Genomic DNA, 16,496 nt, shown 5'->3' with positions numbered 1-16,496 from the left:
GATCATTTATGTAGATAGAAAACAACAGCGGACCTACCACACTTCCCTGGGGCACTCCAGATGATACCCTCACCTCCGATGAACACTCGCCATCGAGGACAACGTACTGCGTTCTATTACTTGAGAAGTCAATATAGACGAAGGTTCAAAGTTTTATGTTTGCACAGACACTATACCGTAACTGAACATAAGCACCACGCGTTGCTCGAGAAACGTCGAAACGGTAGTCCATTTCATTCCACACACGAATCAACAGGTTCCCGTTTAATGAATCGACAGCTTCAAAATTCGTTTTCTCAGCTCTTGTAAGAGTAGCTGCCACAGGCGCAACAATGACTTTTATGCACCCCCACACAAAAAAATCCCAACATCTGAGATCTGGTGACATCGGAGGTCAAAAGCAATGAACGAGAACTTGTTGGCCAATCGAGCGTTGTGGAATGTAGTGTTAAGATAAAGTCGCACCTCAAGGTGAAAGTAAAGCAGAGCCGCCGTCAAGCATAAAAATGAAATCATTGCAATCTTCGTGAAGTTGAGGAAAGAACCAATTTTCAGCATGTTGTAATGCACCTCTTTCTCCGGGGGACAAATATTAATTATTATCAGTAGTAGTATATTAAGCTACAAATTATAATTTTCAACCTGTATGGTCTCCCTGGTGTGCCTAGTCGACCACAGGTCCCCATCACGCTGCTCACTCTGACAACAGAGTACATACAGGGTTGAAGACGCGGAGAAAGTTAGCTGTCATCACAATTTGAATTTAGAGTAATCTAACTTTCTTACCTTTATTGGTCGTTGTTGCATGCTCGTCGTCAAGTGATGAATCTCGCCATCCGCTGTTTGTTAAATCAATTTGAGGTCCAGGGTGTGTATTCTGCTGCGTAAGACCTGATACATAGTTAAACTTCCAACTTTTATTTTATAAATGCTGATCATGACGATATTCAATAATTTTCAATGTAACAGCTTTTCCAATACATCATTTCGTTCCCTCTATCCTTGACCTTCTCAAAGCATGCGTATTACAAGACGTCTCAACACCAACTGCCCATTGTCTCTACACCCGCCAACAACCGGCTCCTGTTCACAGCGCTTAAAAACTGTGCAGTACTGCCAACCTTGGTTGTATATCGATATTTTACACATCGCACGTATACATACATGAAAAACATAGTATGAAAAATGAAAAGTGTTTATAATATAGTTCTGTGACAATATACCTCATTATTGTCGTCATATTAGCAGTTTTGTAACAAAATAATAATATGTTTATGTTTAGGTAGTTAAAGTTCACTTGCTCTTTCAAGTTGATTGACGGCACCGCACACCTCGTCAGCCGGTGGTATCGGTAGTTTCAGTAGTCCATTACATTACAATGTCAGGTATGACGTTCCTGTCACACGTTCCACCACAAAAAAGAAAGATCCGTAAACTTTGTGAACAGAAACGGCACAAGACACATTCAGTTTCGGTGAGTCTTATATTATGTTGCTTCACTTTACCCAATGGACGAAACGTCGATTCGTTCGAAAATATAAGTCGTATGCGAAAAGTGTCCTCTACGATATCCTGGATAACTGAAATACGAAAATTAGTAATTTATGTTACGGTGCCGGGATGTAATTGCTGCAGTAACTGCAACTTGTGAGGCTTTATGTGCAGCCATCATTTCAGAACACACCACAGCGTTGACTGAGCAAGTACACTACTGGCCATTAAAATCGCTACACCAAGAAGAAATGCAGATGATAAACGGGTATTCATTGGACAAAATATTATACTAGAATTGACATGTGATTACATTTTCACGCAATTTGGATGCATAGATCCTGAGACATCAGTACCAGGAACAACCACCTCTGGCCGTAATAATGGCCTTGATACGCCTGGGCATTGAGTCAAACAGAGCTTGGATGGCGTGTACAGGTACACCGTTAGGCCGTCTTCCGCTCACGCCCCAACATCGTGCAGCCCGCCTCCAGTGGTGTCGCGACAGGCGTGAATGGAGGGACGAATGGAGACGTGTCGTCTTCAGCGATGAGAGTCGCTTCTGCCTTGGTGCCAATGATGGTCGTATGCGTGTTTGGCGCCGTGCAGGTGAGCGCCACAATCAGGACTGCATACGACCGAGGCACACAGGGCCAACACCCGGCATCATGGTGTGGGGAGCGATCTCCTACACTGGCCGTACACCACTGGTGATCGTCGAGGGGACACTGAATAGTGCACGGTACATCCAAACCGTCATCGAACCCATCGTTCTACCATTCCCAGACCGGCAAGGGAACTTGCTGTTCCAACAGGACAATGCACGTCCGCATGTATCCCGTGCCACCCAACGTGCTCTAGAAGGTGTAAGTCAACTACCCTGGCCAGCAAGATCTCCGGATCTGTCCCCCATTGAGCATGTTTGGGACTGGATGAAGCGTCGTCTCACGCGGTCTGCACGTCCAGCACGAACGCTGGTCCAACTGAGGCGCCAGGTGGAAATGGCATGGCAAGCCGTTCCACAGGACAACATCCAGCATCTCTATGATCGTCTCTATGGGAGAATAGCAGCCTGCATTGCTGCGAAAGGTGGATATACACTGTACTAGTGCCGACATTGTGCATGCTCTGTTGCCTGTGTCTATGTGCCTGTGGTTCTGTCAGTGTGATCATGTGATGTATCTGACCCCAGGAATGTGTCAATAAAGTTTCCCCTTCCTGGGACAATGAATTCACGGTGTTCTTATTTCAATTTCCAGGAGTGTATATTCTGAAACTTAGGTGAACAAGTATCATTGCGAAGCCCGTGCTAGTCTTAACACAGTCACTCACAATCCCTTTCACTCACGTTAGCAAGTTTATGGTGTTGCATTTCCCGAAAACGTAATAGCTACAAAAATACTGATTGTTTTAGATCGATAATGCTTGCCAAATATTAAGTCTGTCGGTACCAAATGCAGTCACAGTTTTTAGCCACCGACCTGCTCAATAAGCCACGCAGAATATATGTCTTATCTCGTCACAAAATTCACTTAAAAATTCCGAAATTTCTACACACACATCAGAATAATTATGCCGTAACTTTCCAACACTTTTGATGTATGAAACACTGCTAGATCCGGCAACTTAACATTTCCATCGGAACTACTACTACACACGTCCGAACTGTTTCATGGCTAGGCTCCGACTCTTCTCTAGAATACTCTGTCTTCTCTACCGGCAGAGAAAGGCGCGCGAAGAATATTGCTTTACCAATGGTCAGTTTACTCAACAGCCAATAGCAAAACAACATTCTTCCGCGTCAGTCCGCGCTTTTCATCAATAACCAATCGCAAAATAGTATACCCAACGACTGCACTTTTCACCGACGTAATTATCTAATAAGCTGATGTTTTGTTTATGCATAAAGTTATTTACTATTGTTATTTATATCTGAATTAACTTCCCCTTTACCATAAACGTACTTTACAAATCTATTCTACAAAAATCCCCTTTGTTCATATCCATACTTCTTTGAAATGTTCCCACACTAAATCCCACTACATAACTCTTTAAACAATTATCTTCATATTAACCTTAAACCACACTCACGCATCATTCATACTGATAAAACACATTTATAACATTTTACATACACAAAAAGACATAACAACGCTTTATGAAAATACTAGAACAGTTTATGAAAAACATTCTATTAGTTTAGTGCACTCTAGTGGGCACAATCGAAACCAAAATCCAGTCCCCCTATTCAATACTGTCCTCTATCGGCCGATACATAAACTACGTGCGCGTCCAATCTCGCGTCACCATCTGTCACTCTCCAGCTCTGAGACACATCTCCCACTTAACCGCCTCCAAGGCAGGATCGGTATACGGCGCTACGCCTCAAACGGCCTACACCTGACTACCAAGAGCAGCGGCGTTTGCGTAGTGTTGTCAGTGCTATCAGATAACGATGTCGGTTGGACCCTAGACGACCGGAAAACTGTGGCCTGCTCAGATGAATCCCGGTCATTGGATGGTAAGAACTGATGGCAAGGTTCGAGTATAGCGCAGACCCTACGGAGCCACGCAGCCGAGTTGTCAACAAAGCTATGTGCAAGCTGGTGGAGGCTTCATAATGTTGTGGGCTGCATTTACATGAATCAGTGACTGAAAATGGCTATGTTCGGCTACATGGAGACCATTTGCAGCCATTCATGGACTTCATGTTCCCAAACAACGATGGAATTTTTATGGATGACAATGCACCGTGTCTCTCAGCCACAGTTCTTTCGGACTGGCTGGATGAACATTGTGGACAATTAGGGAAAATTATTTGATCACCTAGATCGCACAACATCAATTACATCGAACATTTATTGGACATAATTGAGAGGACAAAAATGGTTCAAATGGCTCTGAGCACTATTGGACTTAACTTCTGAGGTCATCAGTCCCCTAGACTTAGAACTACTTAAACTTAACTAACCCAAGGACATCACACACATCCATGCCCGAAGCAGGATTCGAACCTGCGACCGTAGCGGTCGCGCGGTTCCAGACTGGAGCGCCTAGAACCGCTCGGCCACCCCGGCCGGCTATACGGATGTTCGAGACGGTATTAGGAGGTATCTCATAGGTTTGTCACGTCAGTGTAAGATGGACATCACAAAAGTAAAAACTGGGGAAATTTGAAACTACCTAGCAGATTAAAACTGTGTGCCCGACCGAGATTCGAACTCGGGACTGGCAGAAGTAAAGCTGTGGGTACCGGGCGTGAGTCGTGCTTCGGTAGCTCAGATGGTAGAGCACTTGCCCGCAAAAGGCAAAGGTCCCGAGTTCGAGTCTCGGTCGGGCACACAGTTTTAATCTGCCAGGAAGTTTCGTATCAGCGCACACTCCGCTGCAGAGTGAAAATCTCATTCTGGGGAAATTTAATACAGGGTGAAAAATACTTAAACCGACAAACTCTGGAAGGTTGTAGGGGACACCAAAACAAATATTTTTTCCTAATGTCATTTTTTCCTATGAGGATTATTCAAACCGGTGGAGGCCGTATTATGTTCTTCAGTTGTTAGAGGCCGTATTACGGTCTTCAGTTGTTAGAGGGCGTATTACGCTCTTCAGTTGTAGGCCACTGCTGTCCACCAGTGTAGTAGTGCATTGTCTCTGTTTACTAATGGAGCGATACACCTGGAGTGAGTACACTGATATGGTTGGTGCGTAATACGTAGCGCACCACAACGGACGAGCTGCACAGCGGGTTTACCAACAACAATATCCTAATCGCCGTATCCCGCATCATACGACCTTTGCTGCTGTGTACCAACATCTGCGTGAGACCGGGTCATTTAGCAGATTACCTGGACAGGGACGCCGTCGCACCGTAAGAACGCTGCAATTTGAGGAAGCTGTCTTGCAGCATGTGGAGCGGGATCCTTCGATCAGCACTCGTGCAATTGCACGTAACATGGGGACGAATCAGACGAATGTAAGAACATTCCTTCGAGAGCAATTGTTACGTCCATTTCACTTACAGCGTGTCCACAACCTGGAACCAGTAGATTTTCCACCCAGAGCACAGTTTCCGCAGTGGTACCTGGAAAAGTGTGAAATGCATCCTACATTTCCATCCTCTGTGTTGTTTACCGATGAAGCAACGTTCGGGCGTGATGGAGTCTTCAACATGCACTATTCGCATGTTTGGAATGAGGATAACCTACATGCCATAGTTACTAGCGCTCATAAAGGGCGGTTCTTCGTTAATGTGTGGGTCGCTGTTGTTGGGGACTGTTTAATTGGGCAGTATCTGCTACCTAGGCCATTGAATGGCAGGCACTATTACAATTTTCTCGCCAGAGCATTGCCAGAATTCCTGGAAGACGTCCCGCTCCCTACAAGACAACGCATGTGGTTCCAACATGACGGGGCGCCGGCACATTTCAGTCGTCGTGTGCGTCGATTCCTGGACCGACGGTTCCCAGAAACGTGGATTGGCAGATGTGTCCCCTCTGGACTCTTTTGTGTGGGGAGAGATGCGCAACCTTGTTTACGCAACCCCTGTTGCATCAGAAGAGGATCTGGTTGCCCGGATAGTAGCAGCAGCAGCAGGAATAATTCAGGATACTCCCGGGGTTTTTGCCCATGTCAGACAGAACATGATCCGACGGTGTAACCTTTGTTTACGTGTCAATGGGGGCATTTTTGAAAATCTACTGTAACTGAAATTGAGTTGCGTTAATGTGTTGTCTCTTGGTCATAAAAAATGGAAAAGTATTTTTTGGTTTAATTAATTTGCCGCCAGAGAAATCTTCCTCTACCGGTTTAAATACTCCTCATAGGAAAAAATGACATTAGAGAAAAATATTTGTTTTCATGTCCCCTACAACCTCCCAGAGTTTGTCGGTTTAAATATTTTTCAACCTGTGTAGTCCAGTTAAAACACGTGGAGCCAATGGAATTAGTTTAGCAAACGAGACACTAAAAGTAGTAGAAAAGTACTTGATGATGATCAACGTAGAAAGAATATAAAATGTATAGGGCATTAGCAAGGAAAACGTTTCGAAGAAAGCAGGGAAATAGAAATTTGCTAAATTTATCTCGAGTTTAGCCTCGTACATGGCCAATAAACAGTTGAGCAAGACAGAATATAGTAACTGCGGAAGTGAATGGAACAGATTTATTAGAAGTGTTCGGAGAAAATGAAATGCATCTTACAAGAAAATTGCATACGAGATACTGGAGTGAGCAATCCTGTTGTTCCAGTGTTTCGTGGCCAGTGGCTAGTAGGCGCGGTAACAGGTATCGAATTCTGAGAGGTGCTCCAGGAGCATAACGGGTCGACGTAGTCCAGGGCCGGCCACGGCGTGCCAAACTGCACGCGACCGTCCTGTGCCGGACGGCTCTTCTCGGCTTTGCTCGGCCGTTCTCGGAAGTAGACTGTACTGCGCGACAATTCGTTCAGCACTGCAGTGCGGCGTTTCTCGGTGGACAACGACTTCCTTCAGTTCGGCAGAATCGTAGTGTCAGCTCAGTTTACCCTTCGCAATTTGTTTGTGGTATAAACGATTTCACAGGTCCAGTGGCTGTTTCCTCAGAAAGAGGCATTCCAGCGATCTCGAGCCTTTAAAAATGAATGGGAATGACGGAAGGAGAGGATAAAATTCTCAATATCACTTAATAGATACAGAATCACATAATCGAAAGGTACTACAAATTTGGTACGGAACAAGATTACACCGTGTAGAAACAATTTTAAGATTTAGTTGATGATGAAAGAGCAAAAAATTGCAATGACCCTGAGAGGGGATTCATTGTTCCCTACTTCAAGAAGCTCTTTTTTGCAGGCATGGAGCAAGTGATGAAATTGGTGCTACGCATAATAAATTTTCTGAAGTCGAATGCATTATTCCACAATCAGTTCATGAGTTTTCGATGGAAATGAATGAAGAGAATGCACGCTATATACAATACTGCAGAGTACGTCGGTTAAGTCAGGGGGCATGACTGAACACATGTTTGGAAAAGGAGGCAGGAACGAAACTTAGAACATCAGAAAAAAAAAATTTCAGACCTCATATCTTAAGTGGACTTCATTCCACACTGCCCACAGTAAGATATTGCAAGGTGAGAAACAACTCATTTTTGATTTGGTGGCAATGCATGTAAAAATAAAATAACATAGTGGAAGGGACAAGTTGTGCCAAAAAAAAAAAAGCACCGTCCAGCTCCTAAGCTCACTGGCATTAAAGAAACCACGATGTCTGAAGAACTCATTGTGGACTTGAAAGTATTACAAGTATAGTTTTGTAAACCTTTTGAGGACACTGACATGTTTACATCTGTTTTCCAGACCGTTTGCTGTTGCAGTTGAAAGGGCCTATGTGCATACACATACAGGACTGACCTGCAGTGTAATTCCCGTTTAAAAGACCAACTCCTTTACACTAACGCTGTCCTGGAGGTCTAAGTTGTTTTCCTCATGAAAAGTTTCCACATCTCCATAATGATGTTTCAAATATGATAAAATGTTTCGATCTATACAGGGTGGTCCATTGATCGTGACCAGGCCAAATATCTCACGAAATAAGCGTCAAACGAAAAAACTACAGAGAACGAAACTTGTCTAGCTTGAAGGGGGAAACCAGATGGCGCTATGGTTGGCCCGCTAGATGGCGCTGCCATAGGTCAAACGGATATCAACTGCGTTTTTTAAAATAGGAACCCCAATTTTTTATTACATATTCGTGTAGTAGGTAAAGAAATATGAATGGACCACTTTTTCCGCTTTGTGGCCGGCCAGAGTGGCCTAGCGGTTCTAGGCGCTCCAGTCTGGAACCGCACGACTGCTACGGTCGCAGGTTCGAATCCTGCCTCGGGCATGGATGTATGTGATGTCCTTAGGTTAGTTAGGTTTAAGTAGTTCTAGGGGACTGATGACCGCAGCAGTTAAGTCCCATGGTGCTCAGAACCATTTGAACCATTTTTTCGTTTTGTGATAGATGGCGCTCTAATAGTCACAAACAAATGGCTCACAATTTTAGACGAACAGTTGGTAACAGGTAGGTTTTTTAAATTAAAATACAGAACGCAGGTACGTTTGAACATTTTATTTCGGTTGTTCCAATGTGATACATGTACCTTTGTAAACTTATCATTTCTGAGGACGCATGCTGTTACAGCGTGATTACCTGTAAATACCACATTAATGCAATAAATGCTCAAAATGATGTCCGTCAACCTCAATGCATTTGGCAATACGTGTAACGACATTCCTCTCAACAGCGAGTAGTTCGCCTTCCGTAATGTTCGCACATGCATTGACAATGCGCTGACGCATGTTGTATATGTATGTTATTCAATACCGCTTCAACCGCACATCCATCGTGTTGGAACTACATCGCCATTCTCTCATGCAGTGAAACATCTTGTAGGAACATCGGTAGAACATTACGTAGGAAATCAGCATACATTGCACCATTTAGATTGCCATCGATAAAATGGGGGCCTATTGTCATTCCTCCCATAATGCCGCACCATATATTAACCCGCCAAGGTCGCTGATGTTCCACTTGTCGCAGCCATCGTGGATTTTCCGTTGCCCAATAGTGCATTTTATGCCGGTACGTTACCACTGTTGGTGAATGACGCTTCGTCGCGAAATAGAACGCATGCAGAAAATCTGTCATCGTCCCGTAATTTCTCGTCTGTCCAGGGACAGAACTGTACACGGCGTTCAAAGTCGTCGCCATGCAATTCCTGGTGCATAGAAATATAGTACGGGTGCAATCGATGCTGATGTAGCATTCTCAATACCGACGTTTTTGAGGTTCCCGATTCTCACGCAGTTTGTCTGCTACTGATGTGCGGATTAGCCGCGGCAGCACCAGGAACACCTAGTTGGGCATCATCATTTGTTGCAGGTCGTGGTTGACGTTTCACATGTGGCTGGACACTTCCTGTTTCCTTAATTAACGTAACTATCCGGCGTTCGGTCCGGACACTTGGATGATGTCGTCTAGGATACCGAGCAGCGTACACAGCACACACCTGTTGGGCATTTTGATCACAATAGCCATACATCAACACGATATCGACCTTTTCCGCAATTGGTAAACGGTCCATTTTAACACGGGTAATGTATCACGAAGCAAATACCGTCCGCACTAGCGGAATGTTACGTGATATCACGTACTTACACGTTTGTGACTATTACAGCGCCACTTATCACAAAGTGAAAAAAGTTGTCCAACTAAAACATTCATATTTCTTTACGTACTACACGAATACGTAATAAAAATGGGGATTCCTATTTTTTAAAAAGGCAGTTGATATCCTTTTGATCTATAGCAGCGCCATCTAGCGGGCCAACCGTAGCGCCATCTGGTTTCCCCCTTCAAGCTAGACGAGTTTCGTTCTTTATAGTTTTTTCGTATGATGCTTATTTCGTGAGATATTTGGCCCGGTCACTATCAATGGACCACCCTAAATATGTGCGTGAACGTCTTTTTTGGATTACGAAACTAAATAACTGACGATTATATGACAACCTGAGTAGAAAATCAGTGAAATTGTCTGCTTCTGCCATATGTCGACAGTTTGTACCAAATAAAAATCATGTTACGTTTTCAGTGTGCCAAAAAATAAACAACAATGCAAACTTGTTTTGTTTGTGGTTTATGTTGTTGAATAATAGAAACCAATTTGTATGCAGTGTGACTGCATTACCACCTAAATGTGGTGCTTTCGCGATTTCTCTGTTCTTCGCCTTCTGACACCCAGACACCGTGGCGTGGTGCTGGGGGAAGTGTACAGCCAGGTGATGATGATGTTTGGTTTGTGGGGCGCTCAAGTGCGCGGTTATCAGCGCCCGTACAATGTCCCAATTTGTACACAGTCCAATTTTTACACAATCCAATCTAACCACTGTCACGAATGATGATGAGGATGGTGTCGTGTGACGAGGGCCTCCCGCCGGGTAGACCGCTCGCCTGGTGCAAGTCTTTCGATTTGACGCCACTTCGGCGACTTGCGCGTCGATGGGGATGAAATGATGATGATTCGGACAACACAACAGCCAGTCCCTGAGCGGAGAAAATCTCCGACCCAGCCGGGAATCGAACCCGGGCCCTTAGGATTGACAGTCTGTCACGCTGACAACTTTTGTTTTTCTTTTTTCTCTAAATCTCACTTTGTTCGCTTTTATTCGCTGCCTCTGCTCGGGGCGGACGTCGTCAGACATCCGTTTAAGTTCGCTGTTGATCGGTTAACTCAGTTTTTTTATTACAGAGGGCAGCTAACCCTCTGACCGAACACGCTGAGCTACCGTGACAGCACCACTCAGCTACCGGGGGCGGACATGAGGATGATGAAATGATAAGGACAACACGAACATTCAGTCCCCGGGCAGAAAAAAAAATGTACAACCCGACCGAGGATCGAACCCAGGATCCAGTGATCCAGAGGCGGCAACGCTAGCCACTTTTGTTTTAAATCTCATTTTCTTCGTTTTCGTTCGTTGCATTTGCTCGGGGCGGACGTCGTAAGACATCCGTTTAAGTTCGTCGTTGACCCATTAACTCAGTTTTTTTATTACAGAGGGCAGCTAACCCTCTGACCGAACAACCTGAGTTCCAGTGCCGGCCCCAGTAGACCACGAGCTGCGGGCGCAGCCACGTGGGAGAGCTACGGCTCACGAGCGAGAGCACTGCTCGCGTGCCAGATTCAAAAAATGGTTCAAATGGCTCTGAGCACTATGGGACTTAACATCTGAGGTCATCAGTCCCCTAGACTTAGAATTACTTAAACGTAACCAACCTAAGGACATCACACACATCCATGCCCGGGGCAGGATTCGAACCTGCGACCGTAGCGGTCGCGCGGTTCCAGACTGAAGCGCCTAGAACCGCTCGGCCACATCGGCAGGCCACGTGCCAGATTCTCGGCCGTCCCAGCTCGGCAGCATCTCGTATTCGAGCCGTAAGACTTTGTACGTCAGGAACGGGCGGGCTGAACACAACCCCACACAGAAAAGTCAGGATGGGTTAGTCTGGTGACCGTGGCACTTCAATGTCGGACCAGTCCAGCTGCTCGGAATGATTTCGTCCAAAACTGGCGAACAGTTGTTCTGCTAACACAAAATGTCGTTTATGAATGCGCTGCAGTACTATACTACACGTACCCGTCTATACAAGAAAACATAATTGTAATTACTGTTCTGCTAGATGGGTGGTACTTCTACCTTCTCGTGGTTCGTGACTTCTGCTCACGCAAATCTTGAAGTGAAGACGGTGTGCATTTTCCTTGTGTTTTCATTTGTTTACTGTCAACTCCAGCAAGTGGACAAGCTACGTTACCGGCGGTACCTCCACTGACCAGGAAAGTACTTGGGCTCGAAGAAACAGATCTGTATGAGCGTTTGGGTACAGGGCCATTATGTACCTCTGAATGTGCTGGTGGGTGTCGTTTTTCTGCAAAACTCTGCAGTCATGCTCTAGATATCACTGTAGATGTAATTGTAGACGCCATACGCAATGCAGCAATCTTAACTATAAATGTAAATGCGGAATGTCAATAAAATGCACCGAGCAATACGAATGGCTGCAAAACGCACAGTGAAGAAATGCAAGTTGATCGCATGGCTTATTTGCACATTCTAAAATATCAGTGTTGAACGCCACGTCAGTTTAGGGTATCTTTTCAGAAGCTTGTCGTATGTGTTGAAACCTCTTACGTAATAATCATCGTACATGTTCTCCAGTGTGTTGTCATCAAACGCCGTGATGATACTTGCAACTTTAACCTTCTTCTTGGGAGACGGTTGGTATTCACTGTGCCTCCATCGCCTCTTCCCGCACTTGCCGTAGCACTACCGTCTGCAATGAGTTGTTCGTCATTATCATCCCTATCATCATCATTATGTGTTAGTGTTACAACAGTATCTGTTTCTAACTTAGGCTCATATATTTGCACTATAATAGATACCAGAAAACATGCGAATGATTCGTCTTCTACACCAATACCATCTTCACGAAGAATGGTTCTTCGTAACTTCATCTCAACCAATCGCAATACATTAGCAGGATTGATTACCAATCGCCGAGCCATCTGACGCTTCAGTACACAAATAATGTCACAAAACGCAACTTCAGAGGCACACTGCACCGTCCCTACTGGTCCCGACTGGCGTATCTGCAGGTCAGTGTGCAATGCGGCATGGCATACGCAGAGGCCTCTAACGGACGACCGCAGAGTTTTGCAGATGCGGGAGTATCACTAGTGCAATGAGAGACCTTTACATTATTTCTCACACGATTTTGGTGTATTTGTGTTTGTTCGAGCCCAAGTACTTTCCTGGTGAGTGCTAGTATGGAGAGTCAGAGTAAGTTTTGTGTTGCGTTTTTGAGTGGGTCTTGAGGGAGTGGATTACAGAATAAAAAATATTGTGTACGACATGAAAAATACTTACTAAACAAAGTTACAAGAAAATCAGCGATGCTGCTTAATGTCCCTGTCATAGCTAAACAAAATTGCCTCGACACATTTTTTTTTCTTTCTGGGCAAAAGATTATTTGGAGTTGTTAAACAGTGTATAGCAACATGGAAGGGAAAAAGAGATTAACTCTATACAAAAAACGTGAAATTGTTTACTTGATTCCATCATACCACTGGAAGTTGTCAAACTAAACTACCATACCATTAATTTTTCATGCTGTACCTTGTCCCCTCTGCTTTCCAGGAGACGCCATCCACCGAGTGCTCGCCTGATTCAGACTCATTCCTCGACTCCACCGACGCGCTCGACTCGCGAAGCAAGGAAGTGTTGCAGTCACCTCTCTACGAGGACAGTAAGTTCACGTGCTCCGTATCATCTGCTGTTCAGGAAAGAATCGTAGCAAGAATTTTAACTTGTTATTACTGTTGTGACTTAGATATAGAATGTTGGAAGTGTAACAGTTGATACTTCTTGACATTTTGCTCGGAGGCGTTTCTTTTGGGACCTTTGCCCTGTGTCTGGACCGATAACGTAACGTTTTGCCAACAAGAGTGTTTCCGCACTGGGCTTTCGACAATGACTGGAATACAGTCTTTGGAATTCTAAGTTTACCAGATATAGATATAGGAGGCCTAACACTTGGTTCAAGAATCATTAAAGAAGGTTGTATACATGGAAGAACCCTGGAGTTACTAAAAGGTATCATATAGATTATATAATGGTAAGACAGAGATTTAGGAACCAGGTTTTAAATTGTAAGACATTTCCAGGGGCAGATGTGGACTCTGACCACAATCCATTGGTTATGAACTGTAGATTAAAACTGAAGAAACTGCAAAAAGGTGGGAATTTAAGGAGATGGGACCTGGATAAACTGACTAAACCAGAGGTTGTACAGAGTTTCAGGGAAAGCATAAGAGAACAATTGACAGGAATGGGGGAAAGAAATACAGTAGAAGAAGAATGGGCAGCTTTGAGGGATGAAGTAGTGAAGGCAGCAGACGATCAAGTAGGTAAAAAGACTAGGGCTGGTAGAAATCCTTGGGTAACAGAAGAGATATTCATTTTAATTGATGAAAGGAGAAAAAATAAAAATGCAGTAAATGAAACAGGCAAAAATGAATACAAACGTCTCAAAAATGAGATCGACAGGAAGTGCAAAATGGCTAAGCAGGGGTGCCTAGAGGACAAACGTAAGGATGTAGAGGCTTATCTCACTAGGGGTAAGATAGATACTGCCTACAGGAAAATTAAAGAGACCTTTGGAGAAAAGAGAACCACTTGTATGAATATCATGAGCACAGATGGAAACCCAGTTCTAAGCAAAGAAGGGAAAGCAGAAAGGTGGAAGTAGTATATAGAGGGTCTATACAAGGGCGATTTACTTGAAGACAATATTATGGAAATGGAAAAGGATGTAGATGAAGATAAGATGGGAGATGCTATACTGCGTGAAGAGTTTGACACAGCACTGAAAGACCTGAGTCGAAACAAGGCCCCGGGAGTAGACAACATTCGATTAGAACTACTGACGGCTTTGCGAGAGCCAGTCATGACTATACCATCTGGCGAGCAAGATGTATGAGACAGGCGAAATACCCTCAGACTTCAAGAACAATATAATAATTCCAATCCCAAAGAAAGCAGTGTTGACAGATGTGAAAATTACCGAACTACCAGTTTAATAAGTGACGGCTGCAAAATACTAACGCGAATTCTTTACAGACGAATGGAAAAACTAGTAGAAGTCGACCTTGGGGAAGATCAGTTTGGATTCCGTAGAAATGTTGGAACACGTGAGGCACTACTGACCTTACGACTTATCTTAGAAGAAAGATTAAGGAAAGGCAAACCTACGTTTCTAGCATTTGTAGACTTAGAGAAAGCTTTTGACAATGTTGACTGGAATACTCTCTTTCAAATTCTAAAGGTGGCAGGGGTAAAATAGAGGGAGCGAAAGGCTATTTACAATTTGTACAGAAACCAGATGGCAGTTATAAGAGTCGAGGTGCATGAAAGGGAAGCAGTGGTTGGGACGGGTGTGAGACAGGGTTGTAGCCTCTCCCCGATGTTATTCAATCTGTATAGTGAGCAATCAGTAAAGGAAACGAAAGAAAAATTTTGAGTAGGTATTAAAATCCATGGAGAAGAAATAAAAACTTTGAGGTTCGCCGATGACTTTGCAATTCTGTCAGAGATAGCAAAGGACTTGGAAGAGCAGTTGAACGGAATGGACAGTGTCTTGAAAGGAGGATATAAGATGAACATCAACAAAAGCAAAACGAGGATAATGGAATGTAGTCGAATTAAGTCGGGTGATGCTGAGGGACTTAGATTAGGAAATGAGACACTTAAAGTAGTAAAGGAGTTTTGCTATTTGGGGAGCAAAATAACTGATGATTGTCGAAGTAGAGAGGATATAAAATGTAGACAGGCAATGGCGAGGAAAGCGTTTCTGAAGAAGAGAAATTTGTTAACATCGAGTATAGATTTAAGTGTCAGAAAGTCGTTTCTGAAAGTATTTGTATGGAGTGTAGCCATGTATGGAAGTGAAACATGGACGATAAATAGTTTAGACAAGAAGAGAATAGAAGCTTTCGAAATGTGGTGCTACAGAAGAATGATGAAGATTAGATGGGTAGATCACATAACTAATGAGGAGGCATTGAATAGGATTGAGGAGAAGAGGATTTTGTGGCACAACCTGACTAGAAGAAGGGATCGGTTGGTAGGACATGTTCTGAGGCATCAAGGGATCACAATTTTAGCATTGGAGGGCAGCGTGGAGGGTATAAATAGTAGAGGGAGCCCAAGAGATGAATACACTAAGCAGATTCAGAAGGATGTAGGCTGCAGTAAGTACTGGGTGTATGAAGAAGCTTACACAGGATGGAGTAGCATGGAGAGCTGCATCAAACCAGTCTCAAGACTGAAGACCACAACAACAACAACGTTATTTACAGCCTGTGCAGAAACCAGTCTGTACTTCTGGGTGTTGAAGATAATGGAACGTAAGAAGTGGTTGTGAAGAGAGTAACGCAGGCTTGGAGTCCATCGCTGATGTTATTCAGGACAGACACCAGGCATCCGTACTCGGTACTTTCAGTGACGGTGCACCATACATTGCGAACATCTGCGGGACAGGCGAGGCAACCGTTCTAAAGAAGTCCAGCATCCGTGTTCGAGTCCCGGTCCGGTACAAATTTTCAGCCTTCATCGTTGATGTATTTCAATGGCAGCAGACGGCCGACTATCACGATTTCTCTAAATCGTGCAACTCACATGGCCGCAGCAGTACCAGTCTTGTGCGCCCTACCAGACGCTATCTTTTCTGAAAATTCATTATTGGCCATTAAAAGTGCTACACCACGAAGATGACGTGCTACAGACGCGAAATTTAACCGACAGGAGGAAGATGCTGTGATATGCAAATGATCCGCTTTTCAGAGCATTCACACAAGGTTAGCGCCGGTGGCGACACCTACAACGTGCTGACATGAGGAAAGTTTCCAACCGATTTCTCATACAC

The 16,496-nt window shown here is 44.2% G+C and overlaps 1 protein-coding gene across 1 annotated transcript in view; it reads left to right on the top strand.

The window, feature by feature from the left end:
• LOC126425265 (fasciculation and elongation protein zeta-2) overlaps positions 1-16,496 on the top strand; it is a 428,469-nt gene that overhangs the window by 359,562 nt on the left and 52,411 nt on the right. The window contains exon 4 of the mRNA XM_050088235.1: positions 13,211-13,319. Within this exon, the coding sequence (XP_049944192.1) occupies positions 13,211-13,319 (109 nt within the window). The remainder of the gene's footprint in view (positions 1-13,210; positions 13,320-16,496) is intronic.

This window comes from Schistocerca serialis, chromosome 10 (genome assembly GCF_023864345.2).
Source record: "Schistocerca serialis cubense isolate TAMUIC-IGC-003099 chromosome 10, iqSchSeri2.2, whole genome shotgun sequence".
In the NCBI taxonomy this organism is placed as follows: Eukaryota; Metazoa; Arthropoda; class Insecta; order Orthoptera; family Acrididae; genus Schistocerca; species Schistocerca serialis.
This window is presented reverse-complemented; position numbering and strand designations above follow the sequence as displayed.